This window comes from Lissotriton helveticus, chromosome 4_1, assembly GCF_964261635.1.
Source record: "Lissotriton helveticus chromosome 4_1, aLisHel1.1, whole genome shotgun sequence".
Classification (NCBI taxonomy): Eukaryota; Metazoa; Chordata; class Amphibia; order Caudata; family Salamandridae; genus Lissotriton; species Lissotriton helveticus.
Window position 1 is genome coordinate 89,094,580 of NC_136063.1, and position 16,304 is coordinate 89,110,883.

The 16,304-nt window shown below is 42.6% G+C and overlaps 1 protein-coding gene across 1 annotated transcript in view; it reads left to right on the forward strand.

Moving 5' to 3' along the window:
- Positions 1–14,306, forward strand: part of LOC144827032 (E3 ubiquitin-protein ligase TRIM39-like) — a 230,620-nt gene extending 216,314 nt beyond the window's left edge. The window contains exon 6 of the mRNA XM_078685498.1: positions 13,765–14,306. Coding sequence (XP_078541624.1) covers positions 13,765–14,279 — 515 coding nt within the window. The 3' untranslated portion in view covers positions 14,280–14,306. The remainder of the gene's footprint in view (positions 1–13,764) is intronic.
- The last annotated feature ends 1,998 nt before the right edge of the window (positions 14,307–16,304 follow it).

Genomic DNA, 16,304 nt, shown 5'->3' on the forward strand with positions numbered 1-16,304 from the left:
AAACCATAGGTTTAATGAACATTATAATTCAAAATTAGCATTTAAAAAACCTTTGAAATTCACTGAAAAAACCATAGGTTTCAGGCACGTTATAGTTAGTTAAACATTTCTCTTGTACAAAAACATAGAAATTCCCCCGTTATAGTTAGTTCAGCTAACTATAACTTGCGCCCCCGCAATGCACTGCTGTTGACGTCACATATCACATCATTCATAACATGGTAAGTGACATCACTGATGACATCTCAAATGACATCAACGAGGATATCATCCACATGAAAATCTGATCCACCTCCTCACACTCTAATATAACCTTTGATACAGCCACTGTAAAATACAGACTACCATTTTCAAAACCATCAACACACCAATACCAGTTACTACATACGCACTCACTGATTCCTAGGTCTACACACATATCCACTCATTTACCCATACAATCACTCATACATGTAATCACTCATCAATACAACACTACCATAAGCACTTATACAAATATACAGACACTCACACATCACTACTCATCCAGAGTTACTCACACACCTAGTCAATCATGCAAAGAATCAATCACTCTTCCATTTACTGACCTACACAGTTATACTCACACCACATCACTTATTACAACAGAAACAAAATCATACTTACTCTCTTCTACAATCACTGATGCAAGTACACACTCATCCATACAGCCACTCTAACAATCACTGACTCTCGCATATAGTCATTTGGACATGTACCACTGAGACATCCATTCACTCACCAACATACCCATACACACACTCACCCACCCATGCAGCTGTTTCCACAGGCACTCTTGAACCCATACACACAGTGAATCAACCACTCAAACATCTATGCACAGACTCACACACCTCCCACCCATCCACACACACACCCAGGCACCCATACATATACGCAGGCAACCAATCGATAACCCATATAGACACTAGTGTAGCTACTGACCAACCCATGCAGCAGCTTATACAACAACAGACAGACTCATACAGACATTCACACAGTTTAGTCACTAACCCATGCATTCAGTAAGACACATGTATTCACTCACTTAAACAGTCAGTCATGCACCTACTAAATCCTCCGTTCAGACACTTATACACCCACTCATTCTTCAATAAACCTTGGCATATTTATAATACATATTTAAACTTTAAAGAAAAACACAGTCCCTGGATGATGTCATCAGTGATGTCAGTGTTCATGTCATGAATTATGTAATATGTGACGTCATCAGCAGTGCATTGCAGGGACGCGAGTAAACACTATAATGGGGGAATTTCTATGGTTTTGTACGGGAGAAATGTCCAACTAACTATAACCTCCCTGAAACCTATGTTTTTTTCAGTGAATTTTTAAGGTTTTTTAAATGCTAATTTCTAACTATAATGTGCCTGAAACCTATGTTTTTTCAGTGATATATATATTACCTACTGGCGGCAGCCAGTAGGTATATATAGTTAGGACCTAGTTTCCATAGGAAATCACCAACATTCTATTGGGAATAACTTTGGCGCCAGTTAATGAATCTATGTGAATTTCTCAAAGAAGATGGCCCGTTACGCTCCACTCCTTCCCTGAAAGTTTGAGGGGGGTTCGTCAAATGGGGGCTGAGATAAAAGGGGGGTCCCAAAACGTGTTTTCCCCATGCAAATTTCCATAGGACCTTTAGACACGGCTACAGCTCGAACAGCTGAACGGAATTATTTGAAATTTGGCAAAGTTGAAGAGACCTGTTCGCATATTATGCTTTTTTTTATTTGGTGTAAATCCGTCCAGTATTTGCTGTGAAATTTGCATTCAAATGCAATTATATATCTATCGGCGCGCACGCGTGCGCGCACCCTCCCCGCCTGCCTGCCTGAAATCGGGCCGCCGCGCTGCCCGCGGCGACCCGGAAGTGCTGGGGCCGGCCGGCCAATCCCAGCGAGGCCGGCCGGAAATGCCCGCCCCCGCCGCGAGTATTGGGTTGGTGGTGGGTATTTGGAAAAGAAAGCTTGGTTTTAAAATAATCTCTTGCTACTCTATGGCGTTGGTTTCCAGACTTGAATTTGTGAGAGCAGGACTTACCGCCAAACTGCTCTGGGTGTGGCATACTACAGCTCGTTCCTGCCCTCACTTGCCTTCGTCCACGCTCAGACAGATTCATCGGAGTGATCCTCTGGCGGCCCACTGCGGTTTAGTTGTAACCGCTAGCATGCCCCCGAAGCCGGCAGTAAAGGGAGCCGCGGTTATATCGAAAACCCGCGGCTCCACGCGGAATACTGGTGATACAGAGGGTAAAGATCACCCAGCTGTCTCCGGCGGGGCCAACGGAAAGGGGCTTGCATCGGGTGCACTGAAATTGGTGCCTCCCTCTGTTCCGACACCGAGGAAAGGGCAGACACTCCCGGACTTGTTTAATCGACGGACCCTCAAGGAGAAATCCCTTGCCACGTCGACTCTCTGAAAGGAGCAAAAGTTAAGCCGGTAAGGAGGGGGAGGCAGCTCCTGTTACTTTGTTGCCACAACCGCCACAATTGCTACATACTTCACAAGTAAATCCCCCAGCCAGCTTGTTTTTGGACTCTTGCTTTTTATGCTTCTTGCCAGAGTAATGCTGTTGAGCCATCAGAGGGTTATTGAACGAAGCACTGCAGAGTGTACAATACTTCTCCGGATCTAAAGGGTTGTTAGATGAACGAACTTGAGTCACTGGTACTCGGGCCATGCCTAAGGAATCAGAATTATAGTAAAGAAGGATCAGACATTCCTGTAAAGCAAACAGTTGAGATAGAACACAAGTAGAATGACGATATGGTCAGATTACCTTTTCTTTTTTAAACTGGAGTTATGTCAAACTGCCTTGTGTACATAATAAAGCAAATTAGTTCACAAATATCAAAGGGCACCCCAGGTATAAGCCCCACAATGGCGAAATGTGTCTTCTAGCTAAAGGATTACGAGGATCAGACATTTATGGTTGCACATTACTGGATTATGGTAATGGGATACTTCAGCTGAGAAACAACCTACCACACTGTAATCGTGGCTAAGTAACTTAAAACAACTCTTCTCTAAAATGATTTTCACATGGTGTTGCAAGTCAATGGTTACCGTAAGACTTGGTATAACCTTCATCATTGTATCTTAGACTAACCTAGATTTTCAGGCCTAATTTATAAAGCGGATATTTGACTTTCTGACAAGGGATTTACTCAAGATCAGCCATGTGTTCTGGGAAGGTGATGTACAAAGCACAAACAGTCCCCATAACTCCTTATGTAATGCAGTACAATAAGTGCATGTTAACATTTTTTAAAGAAAGGCAATTAAAGCTCTTTGGATTCCAGAATGTTACAAATTAGAAAGACGGCTGTACTTAGTAGTGCAACTTGCACTAGATCTCTGAAATGCTGCATCTTCAATTCAAACAAATCATATTACATTTCTGCAATAATACTCCTGGACTCGATATTAAAATGCCTCAAAAATGTTCGGTCCTAGCAATGTGCAGGCCTGATCTGTAAGAAATTCCAGTAACTAGCAAAGGACTTAAATCCCACACTGAAACCGAATACCCACAGCTCAAATAGAACTGAAAAATTAGCAAGAACAATACCTGTGAAACACCACATGCTCACACAGACATGGTCACCTCTGATGTAGTCAGAAAGATACCAGTCCGCTGCCATCTCTACTAGGCCACACCAATGGCAAAATATGAACACCACAAGCACAATAACGTAGGATGTAGCCAGTCAATGCATTTTCACATCCACCAATAACTTTTAACAACTAAATAACTTTCATTGAACTCCACATCTACCAGAATCACTGGTTAAAGAAGATGCGATGAATAACAAATAGGTAGTTCTGACCCTTCAGTCCCAAGAATGAGGTATCCATTATTAATTATTATTGAGAACTTCTGTGCCCCAGCTGAAGACACTGGTGGAGGGAAACAGGGTTAGGACGTGGGCTAAAAGGGGTAGGGTGATTGGGGCATTGAGGTAGGAATACTAGGGAATATCTTGCATCCACCTTGAGTATCTGAAGTTAGGTCATGTTTATTTATGGAGCACATCATAGGCTGAAGCTTCTTAGCAGTAAGTATAAAAGAAAGATTATAAAACATTAAAAAAAGCATTTGCAATGCAACGGTCTCGGCTTTAGTTAAGCTTAAGCAATTCTGTTTGTAATTAGGTGGCTTTTTAGCTTTGCTTTCATTAGTGTCTTTCAAGCTTTCACGTGCATAACATGCATATGTATCATATATGTATATGTATGCATTTATATATGTATTTATATAGAAATGCAGATTACACATATATATATATTCACTGGAAAAAACATAGGTTATAGACCATATATAGTTAGGAATTTGCATTTACAAAACCTTGAAAATTCACTGAAAAAACCATAGGTTTTAGGCCTTATATAGTTAGGAATTAGCATTTAAAAAACCTTTGAAATTCACTGAAAAAACCATAGGTTTTAGGTCTTATATAGTTAGGAATTAGCATTTAAAAAACCTTTGAAATTCACTGAAAAAAACATAGGTTTCAGGCCTTATATAGTTAGGAATTAACATATAAAAAACTATTGAAATTCCTCCTATATGGTTAGCTGGACCTTTCATTGATATAAAACCAATGAAATTCCACATATAGTTAGTTGCACTAACTATATATTTCGCGCATCCGCAATCCAATGCTGATGATGTCACATATTACATCATTCATGACATGGTCAGTGACATCACTGATGACATCACTGATGACATCTCAAATGACATCACTGATGACATCATCCAGTGACTGTGTTTTTTTAAAAATTTTAAATAGGTTTTACATATTGAAGAATGAGTGGATGTATAAGAGTATGGATGAAGGATTTGATTGTATAAGTGAGTAAAAATGTGTTAGTATATCTGTGAAAATGTAAGTTGTTCTGTGTTTAACTGTATAGATGAAGAAATCAAAGTGTGATTGATTCTTTACAGGACTGACTAGGTGTGTGAGTAACTCCATGGATGAGTAGGTGTGTGAGTGTCTGCATAGGTGTATGAGTGCATATGATAGTGTTGTAATGATGAGTGACTGTATGTACGAGTGATTGTATGGGTGAATGAATGAATGTGTGTGTAGACGTAGGAATCAGTGAGTGCGTATGTAGTAAATGGTATTCGCGTGTCAATAGTTTCAAAAATGATACTCTGTATTTTACACTAGGTGTAACAGAGGTTATATTAGAGTGTAAGGAGGTGCATTGTATTATCACATGAAGATCATCATCTATGGGGTGATCATTGATGTTAAATGAAATGTCATCAGTGATGTCATTTGAGATGTCATCAGTGATGTCATCAGTGATGTCACTGACCATGTCATGAATGATGTAATATGTGACATCATCAGCATTGGATTGCGGATGCGCGAAATATATAGTTAGTGCAACTAACTATATGTGGAATTTCATTGGTTTTATATCAATGAAATGTCCAGCTAACTATATAGGAGGAATTTCAATGGTTTTTTATATGTTAATTCCTAACTATATAAGGCCTGAAACCTATGTTTTTTTCAGTGAAAAAAATAAATATATATGTATGTATATATATATATATATATATATATATATATATATATATATATATATATATATATATATGATTTCCGCGTTTTGCCATGACATTCTTCTCTCCAACAACGGACACGGACCAAATAGTTAGTGTTAATAATTTTTTATTTCTCAATGTCGCCATAACGTTTCGGCTCGTCCGAGCCTTGTTCACATGACATTGTACTTGTGTTGAACTTCTGTATTTAAAGTGACAGGTGCAGATCTCATTCAATCACATGAGTGTAGCACTTATAGACATAAAAGAATTTGTAGTTCATTGACATTAAGTATGTCAAATTATAAAACCAATAGCTAATATATATTTTTACACGCAATAAAATCCATGTTAAATGCAGGTTAAAAAATGAAGGTAAAAAAAGCGGTTCAAATCGCATAATAATCACATCAAAATGTGTGTGCAAAATAATGCTGGCCTGCTGCTGAAAATGTATTTATTGGTATTGGCATAAATGCCCAATACTTTTTTACCAACTCTTCCTTAACCCCTTGGGCGCGGCTGCGATTCTGCATTTGTGCGGCACATTCCGATCGCAGGTGCGGTCATGACGGCCGGGAGCCGTCATCAGCACACGAGCACTGTGTGCCATGACGGCTCCCGGCCGTCATCAGCATGGAAGGGGTTAAGAGCAGATAATAGTATATTGGCCCAATATGGAATCCAAATATTCTGGATATAGGACCCCTGTTGACTTACTTATAGTCCTAACTGTTACCATTGATTTCGCATGTATGTTAAGTAACCCTTGTTGAAAAAACGGATTGCTATGTTAGGGTTAAATCCCCATTCCTATTCTACATGTATATGGTATTCTTTATATATGTCTATGGAGCTACTACATGTGCGTGTGAAGACTATCCTCTGTGATGAGCTTGACCTAATATGTGGGTCTGTTAAAAAAGACTTAGTAAGTCTTCAACGATAGTTACAGAATTGATTAATCTTTGTTGCAGTGTCTGAGCAACCAGTGTCAGTTATTTGGTATGTTGGCCTATGGCTGGGTTTACATGGAGGAATATCATATTCTGTCTAGAACCCTCCACGTTTTTGAAGTTGACTTGCTTAAATATTTGGGATATGCCATATGACAAGACCCCAATGTCTCCCTACACTCAGTTGCCTCTTATTAAACCTTTATGGAGTGTGGGTTCCTGTCACACAAATATGTAGATGTGTACAGGTTTAACATGTCCCCCACTATTCTATATATAAATAGATACAAATATATAAATATACATTCATACATATAAAAATGCATAAAAATCAGAAATATGGTGCATTTTCACTATATTTAAAGACTTCATGTATATAACTGAAAAGGTAATGAAGAGTTCAGAGGTTGAGGAGTAAACGGAGTTCTAATCTTATGAACATATATATCTAAAAATTTCAATTTCTGAATTAATATAACACTAATGTTATTATTTATCCCAAACGTGTGTAAATCCTCCATTGTATTCATTCCACCTTGGGCACTGGAATCAGCCTGGAGGATGTATCTCGTCTCTAATTTGTGCAGTTTAGATTCCCTGTCACCTCCCCTCCTACTGGGTGGAATTGCATCTACCACAAAGTATTTAAGACCCTCATTATTGCTGTTGTGTAACTCTCATAAATGTCGTGCAACAGGATATGTGTTGTCTTGGTTGGATATAGATTGAGGATGTTGCAAAATGCATTTGTGTACAGGTATCTTTGTGCTTCCAATGTACTGAAGATTGCACGGATATTTCAGTATGTATATATTGCACATTCTGTTTTGCACGTTAGGAGTTTTTGGATCTTATGTTCTTTGTCACTGAAGGGGGTTTTGTATATTTTGGTGTTGACCCCATGGAGGCAAGCCTTACAGGTTTTACACTTAAAAAACCCTTTCTTAGTCTGTAACCAAATGGTCTTTTCAATTGTTTACGGACTGGTGTTGACCAATGCATCCCTCATTGAAGGGGCCCTACTATGTGTGATGGACACCCTACGCGGTAGCGTGGGTACAATCACCGGGTCATTTAGAATTACGGGCCAATTTTTATTGATGATTTTGTGAAGGCTACTGTGTTGTCTGCTGTATCTTATGATGATTCTAAATTGGCTGATGTCACCCTTTACACTTCCTTTGTCGATCACCTTGTCCTGAGATACATTGTGGGCTACCTCTCTTTAGTCTTTCAAAAGCTCTTCTCTACTGTGCACCATTGATTTGATGATAGTTCTGTTAATGGTGTTATCCGAGTATCCCCTCTCACGGAATCTGTTTGCTCATTCCTGTGCCTCGCTTAGATCTTGTTTCTTACTACAGATTCGTCTGAGGGGCAGCATCTCCCCATACGGAATCTATTTATAAGGTGGGCCGGATGTGCACTGCTTGCATGTAGGGTAGAGTTCCCAGAGGTGTCCTTTCTATAGAGCCTAGTCTCAATTCGAATGTTGTGTATGAAGACCTCAGTGTCTAAAAAGGTTATAGATGTTTGACTCATTGTTGCTGTAAAGTGGAGGTTCAGATAATTCTCATTGATTCCTTTCACAAACTCATCTGCCTGCTGTTTTGTTCCATCCCACAATACAAATAAACCGTCAATGTAACGCAGCCAGAAAATTACATTGTCTTCAAGTGTTTTTCCAAAACTGCGTTTGAGGACCAGTTCCTCCCAGCTGCCCATATGAAGACAGGAATAGCTGGTAGAGAAACTGGCCCCCATAGCCACGACCCTTATTTGCTGGTATATGATATTGTTATTGTTCTTTAAACAATGATCCAACATCTCAATCAACATAACATTGTGGTCCTTGTGTTGTGGTGGTCTTTTTGAAAGATAATATTGTACCGCTCGTATCCCATCGTAGAGGGATGTCACATCAAGTGCTAGCATCCAGTAACTATCCTTCCAACTCACATCCCTGATTTTACGCAAAAAATCCCCTGTGTCTTGTACACAAGACTGTAGTGATTTTACAAAATCTTGTAGGAAATAATTAATATATATGATGTCTTTTCCACAGTCTGTAGTCACACCCGTTTTTGACTCCTGGTGTAATTCCTTGGCGGCTTTCTTCAAGGATAAAATAGCCAGTATCCAAGCTTCGCTCTCCATATTTCCAGGGCTCCATGATACGGGTCTTTTCCATCTATCAGCAGGGCAGAGCCTCTCTTCACCTTTTCGGACTTTGGCCTACTGGATTCGGCCCGCTCTCTTAAAATCTTGAAAGCTCTTAAGTCCGGCTTTCCCATTAATCCCTGTGCTGCTAAGCTACTGTCTGACTTGGCTGACACCGTTAATCTAGAGGGGAACTTCTTGATCAATAAGTCACTCTGTACAGCCTCCGTGCATACAGCCTGGAAACATGCCCTGATTCTTCCGCTGCTCAAGAAGCCGTCTTTGGACCCTTTAGTGCCTGAGAACTATCGCCCTATTTCGCTACTACATAGCTAGACGAAAGTTTGTGAGAAGGCCATCACCTTTCAACTCACCAAGTTCATCGAGGAGTCTAAGGGGCTTCATCCGGCCCAGTCAGGCTTCCGTGCTGCTCACAGCACGGAATCGGCCTTGCTGGAGATTGCTGAGGCAATTCCGGAGTGTCTGGATGCCGGCGGGAGGGCAGCGTTGGTTATGCTGGATCTCTCGGCGGCATTCGACACGGTCCCCCACGTCATGCTCCTCAACCGCCTCTCTGCTATCGGCATTGTTGGCAAGACTTGGCACTGGATTAGCTCCTACCTTGAGGGCCGGCAGCAGCTAGTTTGGCTCCCCCCCGAGTACCTCTGCGCCTCTGCCGGTGTCAACGGGGGTGCCAGAGGGTTCATCACTTAGCCCACTCCTTTTTAACATCTATGTGACTCTGCTCGTGTATCTTGTGGAATCACTGGGGGATAAGGTGATGGCTTACGCCAATGACACCCAGCTGCTGTTCACCTGGCCCAAGGAAGCTTACTAGGTCGGGCTGGCCCAAAACTGCCTTTCCTCTGTTTTTCACTGGCTATCCAATGCTCAGTTGAAATGTAATGAAGGGAAGTCGGAGGTGCTGTTGTTTGGCTCCTTTCCTTCAGATTTCAGAGAGAGGCTCTGGCCTCCGGGTTTTCCTCGGCCCTCTGATAGAACTGGTGCAGTAAAAAATCTTGGTGCTTGGTTCGACCAAAATCTGCACTTTGTGACGCATGTGAAGAAACTGGCTGGTACTTGTTTCGGCATACTCAGGAGCCTGAGGAAGTTTCTTCCCCTCTTGCCGAGTACCTCCAGAGAAACTGTGGTCCGTGTGTTGATTCTGTCTCGTTTGGACTATGCCAATGCTCTCCTTGTGAGCTGCTCGGGGTCCCTGGTCAAAAAATTGCAGGTCGTGCAGAACTCGGCGGTCAGACTCCTTATGGGGCTTTCTCCCAGAGATAGTGTACGGATACACTTGCGTGCCCTGCACTGGTTGCCAGTTGAGTCACTCCTGAAATTCAAAATGCTGACTATTGCTCATCGGGCCCTGTTTGACACCGGCCCTTTATACCTACAAAGGAGATTTGCCTTATATGTGCCAGGTCGACTGCTTCGGTCTTCTGCCCAATGGCTAATGCAGATTCCGAAGTTTAAGCGCCAGCGACTTGGTGGCAACTCCTTTGTGCGCCGGGTCGGTTTGGCCTGGAACCTGCTGCCCTTAGCCCTGAGGACCACCCAAGACCCAGTGCTTTTTAAAAATAAACTTAAGACTTTGCTGTTTTAATCTGATTCAAAGACATTCTTTCTCTCAGGAGCTAGCGCCGGGACACTTTGAGTAGCTGCGCGCTTTACAAGCTCAATATAACATAACATAACATAACAAGATCCCGTCTCTTGCAGGTATGATTGGCCTGCCAGGAGGTTTATTGATGTCCTTGTGGATTTTTGGGATGAAATATATGGATGGGGTTACCGGGTTGTCTTTTTTCAAATATTTATATTCGTCCTCAGTGATCAATTGTTTGTTTTTCCAGATCATCAGTTTCTTGTGATAATCTTTATAGGCTCCCTTCATAGACGCAGGCGTGTTTCGTGTGTAACATTCTCTATCATTGAGCTGTGAATAAGCCTCCATGTAGTATTCATCCTGTGTCAAAAGCACAATATTTCCCCCTTTGTCACTACTTCTTATGACAATATTTTTCTCCAATTTCAATTTCAATTTCTTAATAAGGGCCTCATATTGTTGATTATGTTTGTTGTATTTGCTCTGCTTTATTTTAGTTTCCTTGTTCAATTTTTTGACTTGTGCCGTGACATTCTCATGGAAGACATTCACTGAATCCCGAGGTGTAATTGGATTAAACGTGGACACTGGTTTGAAAGGTGTCAGTTGCCTGATTTTCCCTGGGCTTATGCTGCCATCCCCTGGCTGGGTATGCTTGTCGTATTCTGCGCCCTCTGTCTCCCATAATTCTTGCATCTCCATAAGAATAGGGACATCAGATTGTGTTAAACCTCTGCCTTCTCCTTTGTCTCCCTATAACTGAACTAACTATAACGGGGGAATTTCTATGGTTTTGTACGAGAGAAATGTCCAACTAACTATAAAGTCCCTATAATCTGTGTTTTTTTCAGTGAATTCCTAAGGTTTTTTAAATGCTAATTTCTAACAATAACATGCCTGAAACCTATGTTTTTCATATATATATATATAATCAGTCTCATTGGTGCTTTGATCATTCAACTTGATCTGGTTTCTGGAAGCTGTAAACTGTTATCTTCAGCGTCAGAGATTGCTAAAGATGGTAAGGAATCAGCAACAGTCACTGAGTTTTCTGCGTCAGTCTTTCCCTCACCATTTCGAGTTGAGACCGATAAAACACAGGCCTAAAGTAAGAAGAGTCTCTGGTCACCATGGATCCTTTGATAGGGACCACTTAGAAAGGTTCAGCATCATAAGAAGCATCAGATTTTCTTTTCTGCATCTGTTGAGCGATCACGAAATCTCCTTTTATGAACGAGACTTTTTTTGCCTGTTGCCTCTTACCCGTATAAACTTTCATTTTCTGTTTGTTAACCAAGGTCCTTGTATGAATCATGTTTTCACTTTCATCTCTTTCGGTGGTCCATCGAGTCCATTGGGGTAACTTGGTTGTCATTGGGCTCCTGAACATCAAAGTCATAGTCATAGTCATTTCACCTGTTGTTGAGTGGGGTGGTGAAAGATAGGTTCATTGAGAACAATTCAATACTGTTTTCAAATTGAGCATCGCAAGAGCTGCACGCTGCACTTCTTTCTTTAGGGTACTCAACAAGTTCATTGACCTGTGGCCAAAAAGGTGTGATCTTTTGCTTTATGTTAAAAATTGCTCTAGAAAATTTGTTTAACTCTTTACTGTTGAGGGTGGACCATTGTCAGACTTTACAATGGCTGGTATCCCAATTTTGCAAAGATGCAAAGATTCATTAGTCATGAATGAGAGCTCTTCAACCAAAGGAAAACATGAGCATTCATCTACAATCACCAGTAAATGATGTCCATTAATATGAGAACCAAAGAAACCAATAGTTAGTCTTTCCCAGGCATGTTTAGGGAGTTCCAACATGTTCAGAGTATGTCAAGTAACCCTGGTTGACAGGCAGTTGCATTTGTGAAAGGCCTTGAATCCCATTTCAACTCTTTCATCTATGTATGGCAACCAAACTCGGCCTCAGACAGCTCTCTTTGTGGCAACAATACCACAATGTCCTCGTGAACCACTTCAATCCCTTTTTGTCACAAACTCTCTGGAATCAGGATCTTCGATCCTCGTAGTATAATTCCTTCCTGAGTAATGGAAAATTCATCTTTGACATTCTTGTACTTTTGATATTCACCCTCCGTACTGAGAGGTCGAACGTGTTTGCTACATGACTGATTAGTAATTATGTCTTTCAATTCGAGCCAGTGACTCATGACTTGTAGCAGTTATAATTTAATGCTAACGATACAGCAGCTGGTGTACTTGACTTGAGAATGAAATTGATGCAGAACTCAGCCATTTTGAATAGAGTGCCATGGACATGTATAGGCATTCTCAGAAAGTAGTCATCAGGATTTTGATCCTTTCTTGGATGTTGCACAATTATATAATTGTACTCTTGCAATCGTAGTCCCCATCGTACAATGCGAGGAGGCATCTTGGCTTTTGATTACCAAAGATGGTCAGCAAAGCTTAATGATCAGTCACTAGCGTAAACGGCTTTCCATACAGAAACACACGGAAATGTTAACTAGTCCACACCACAACCAAAGTTTCTATCTCAAGCTGTGAGTAAGCACGTTTAGATTGTCCCCTAAGTGGGATGCTTATGCACAGACAGGGGTCCCGTGCACACAGTGTCACTGGAACCAAGAATACCCAGCTGATGAGCCCATAACTAGGGCAAAACTGGTCCAGAATTGCTTGTGTTCCAGTTCAGAGAGAATCCGTATTAGCACTTCGGGTTGACTGTTGCGACTGGAGCAAGGTCAAGACTGATTTGCATATGACTGGGTCAAAACTGAAGTGGCATGGTGTGCAAAATAAAGATGGGTTGGGGCGCATCCCAAGTAGTTACCAGTGACTGAGATTAGTTCAAGCATTCCATTCATCATGTTTTTATATACTTCAGTGCATTTCAGCACAGTGCACTCCTTCCAGATAGGGGATATATAGTGCAGTATATTGTACAGTACGGTGTGCCCGTTTCTAATACTTGCTGTGTAGTGTAGTGTACAGTGCAGTGCGCTCATGTATCTAGGTTTAAGATTTAGAGTTAAGTGCACCCCTTCTACATAGGTGCTGTCTAGTGTCATTTACAATCTGTTACGGTGTAACCTTCCATAAAGGCGCTGTTTAGTGCAGTGTACAGTCACATATTTGACAACAGACCCGCTTCGGGCAGGAGACTGCTGATTTTTTAAAGCCAAAAATGTCTTTATTTTAGCTGTCTCCCGTCTAAAATTGCCTTTGCTTTAATATGTGTCACTCGGGAAAATCAAGTTCCCTGATTTTTTTTCTTCAAAAACTCCCTTCTTTTAGTTTCAAAATGTTGCCATGTGTGAGTACAGTATGCAGCTTGCAGACAGGTTTGCCTCATTGTCCTGAAAAATAAACTAAAAATAGCAGTTGTATCCCTTAATGGTGTACCTTAAATCACTAATTATGAATCTCTTCTCTACAGTGATTGTGACTTTGGATCCAGAAACAGCGCATCCTGGGCTCCTCCTGTCTAAGAGGGGGAGACGTGCGAAATGGGCAGAGAGACAAAAGCCCCCGACGGACTCAACCAAGAGATTCACCATGTACCCCTGTGTGCTGGGTAGCGAGGGGTTCACCTCAGGCAGACATTACTGGGAGGTGAAGCTGCTGCTGCATAAGGTGGGAGGATGGGCTGTTGGGGTCGCATCAGAGTCTGTCGACAGAAAGGGGGGGATCACAGGGTCCCCTAAGGGGGGAATCTGGGCTATAGGGATGGAGAAGAGTGGTCAGTACTGGGCTCTGACCTCCCCTCAGACCTCTCTGTCCCCTCGCGGGAAGCCCAAGAAGCTGGGGGTGTATCTGGACTACGAGGGGGGGCTGCTGTCCCTGTTCAATGCTAATTCCATGGAGCATTTATACACTTACCCCCAGGCCCCCTTTACTGACAGGCTCTTCCCGTTCTTCTGTCTCGGTGAAGCAGAGCTGAGGCTGGTGTAGGAGCTGCAGCCCCCTCACCCCCCCCCCCCAGGAGCAGAGCTGAGGCTGGTGTAGGAGCTGCAGCCCCCTCACCCCCCCCCCCCCCCCAGGAGCAGAGCTTAGGCTGGTGTAGGAGCTGAAGCCCCCTCACCCATCCCACAGGAGCAGAGCTGAGGCTGGTGTAGGAGCCGCAGAACACCCTCCCCCCCCCCCCCACTGGAGCTGAGCTGAGTCTAGTACAAGAGCTGCAGCCCCCCCCCCAGGGGCAGAGCTGAGGCTGGGGTAGGAGCTGCAACCCCCGCCCCCAGGAGCAGAGCTGAGGCTGGTGTAGGAGCTTCAGCCCCCCGGGAGCAGAGTGGAGGCTGGTGTAGGAGCTTCAGCCCCCCAGGAGCATAGTGGAGGCTGGTGTAAGAGCTGCAGAACCCCCACTCCTCCCCAGGAGCACAGCTGAGGCTGGTGAAGGAGCTGCAGCCCCCCCCCCCCCCCAGGAGCAGAGCGGAGGCTGGTGAAGGAGCTGCACTCCCCCCCCACCCCCCGTGCAGAGCTGAGGCTAGTGCAAGAGCTGCAGAACTCCCCCAGGAGCAGAGCTGAGGCTGGTGTAGGAGCTGCAGCCCCCCCCCCCCCTTTTCCCCCCGAAGGAGCAGAGCGGAGGATGGTGTAGGCACGTTTCCAGTTTGTATATGTGGGGCATTCCTAAATTTGAGATGTGCTTATGTGTGACATTTTCATGACATGTTGAGTGACGCTTTATCAGTGGCACTTACATGACCCTATTTGATTTAGCATTCATCCTACAAGTGTTTAAGAACTATTAATACAGGACTGCATCCCAGGGGCTTAACTTCGGTGGGGGATGTTACACCCCCCAAATAAATGCATTGTTGGATCTGTAGTTTGGTACGGGGGCCCTAGGTCGGTTGGAGGAAGGAGAAAGAGAGAGGTTTTAAATACTTGAGTTCAGTATGTGCACAGTGCGAGCACCTCTTAGGTTTCATTTAACAACTATAATTTTGTTCGCTCTATAATAAGAATTTGTGTCACGTTTAGGGTTTACATGGCTATAAACATGCCTCTTAATTCACTAATGAAATTTTCGTTGGGGGTGCGAGCCATTGAAGTTTCTAAGCACATGTGTAAAAACTAACTTTTAACAAATGTTTGTCTGCACAGTGATATATTTTGATCTACTAAGGTGCAACACTTTTGCGTGGATTTGAATAAAGTACACTTTTATGAATTTTGAAGATTGTAGCATATTTTTACATTATGTTTGTTGCATGATTTACATGCAAAATGTTTTCCAGGCTTAGCTCTGGCATGCACGCTTTGTGCCAAGTCAGAATATTTGCTTGGCTCTGGCTCTGCTTACCCAATTTATTTGGTGGTGCTTCTATCTCTATTTGCAACTTGAGCTTAGTAATTGGGGCCGTCAGTCACTTGATCAATTGATTTTTACCTGACACTCCATCCCTCCAAACTATCGCCATCCAGGAAAACCCCAGCGGGTGCTTGACTTTCCCTCTCCCCCTCAAAATCCTTTGCACCAAGTGCCTACTTATAACCACGTTTGCACCACACTTTATCATTCCACAACTTTCCCACTAAATCTCTCATTTCCATCATGTAGTTGGCATAACCAAACCGTGACAGATGAGCACATTCATCAAAAACAAGTCCTCTATGGAACCATGCGCTAAAACCTTAATATCAACGGATACACAAAAAAATCTCATAGCTCTGTTCAATTTCCTCCTTGCTTTGCCAATCGCTGCTTGTTTTATTTCTCCTCTCCATTGTCTTCTTGGCACAGATTCAGTCCACATCAAACAAGTCCCTGTACAATTTCTCCTTAATAGTTGTAGATCCTGCTTTTTGGCTTTAGCAGTGTTAAACCTGCCAGCTTGACCAAATCATTCTCCCCAAATGTATTAACAACGTATCAGGGGAACCTCTTTCCGAAACTAGGTCCGCTAAGAAAGGCAATAAACTGCCCCAACGCATACCACTTCTTCTCCACTATATCACCTTGTGTTTGCTACTTGGTAG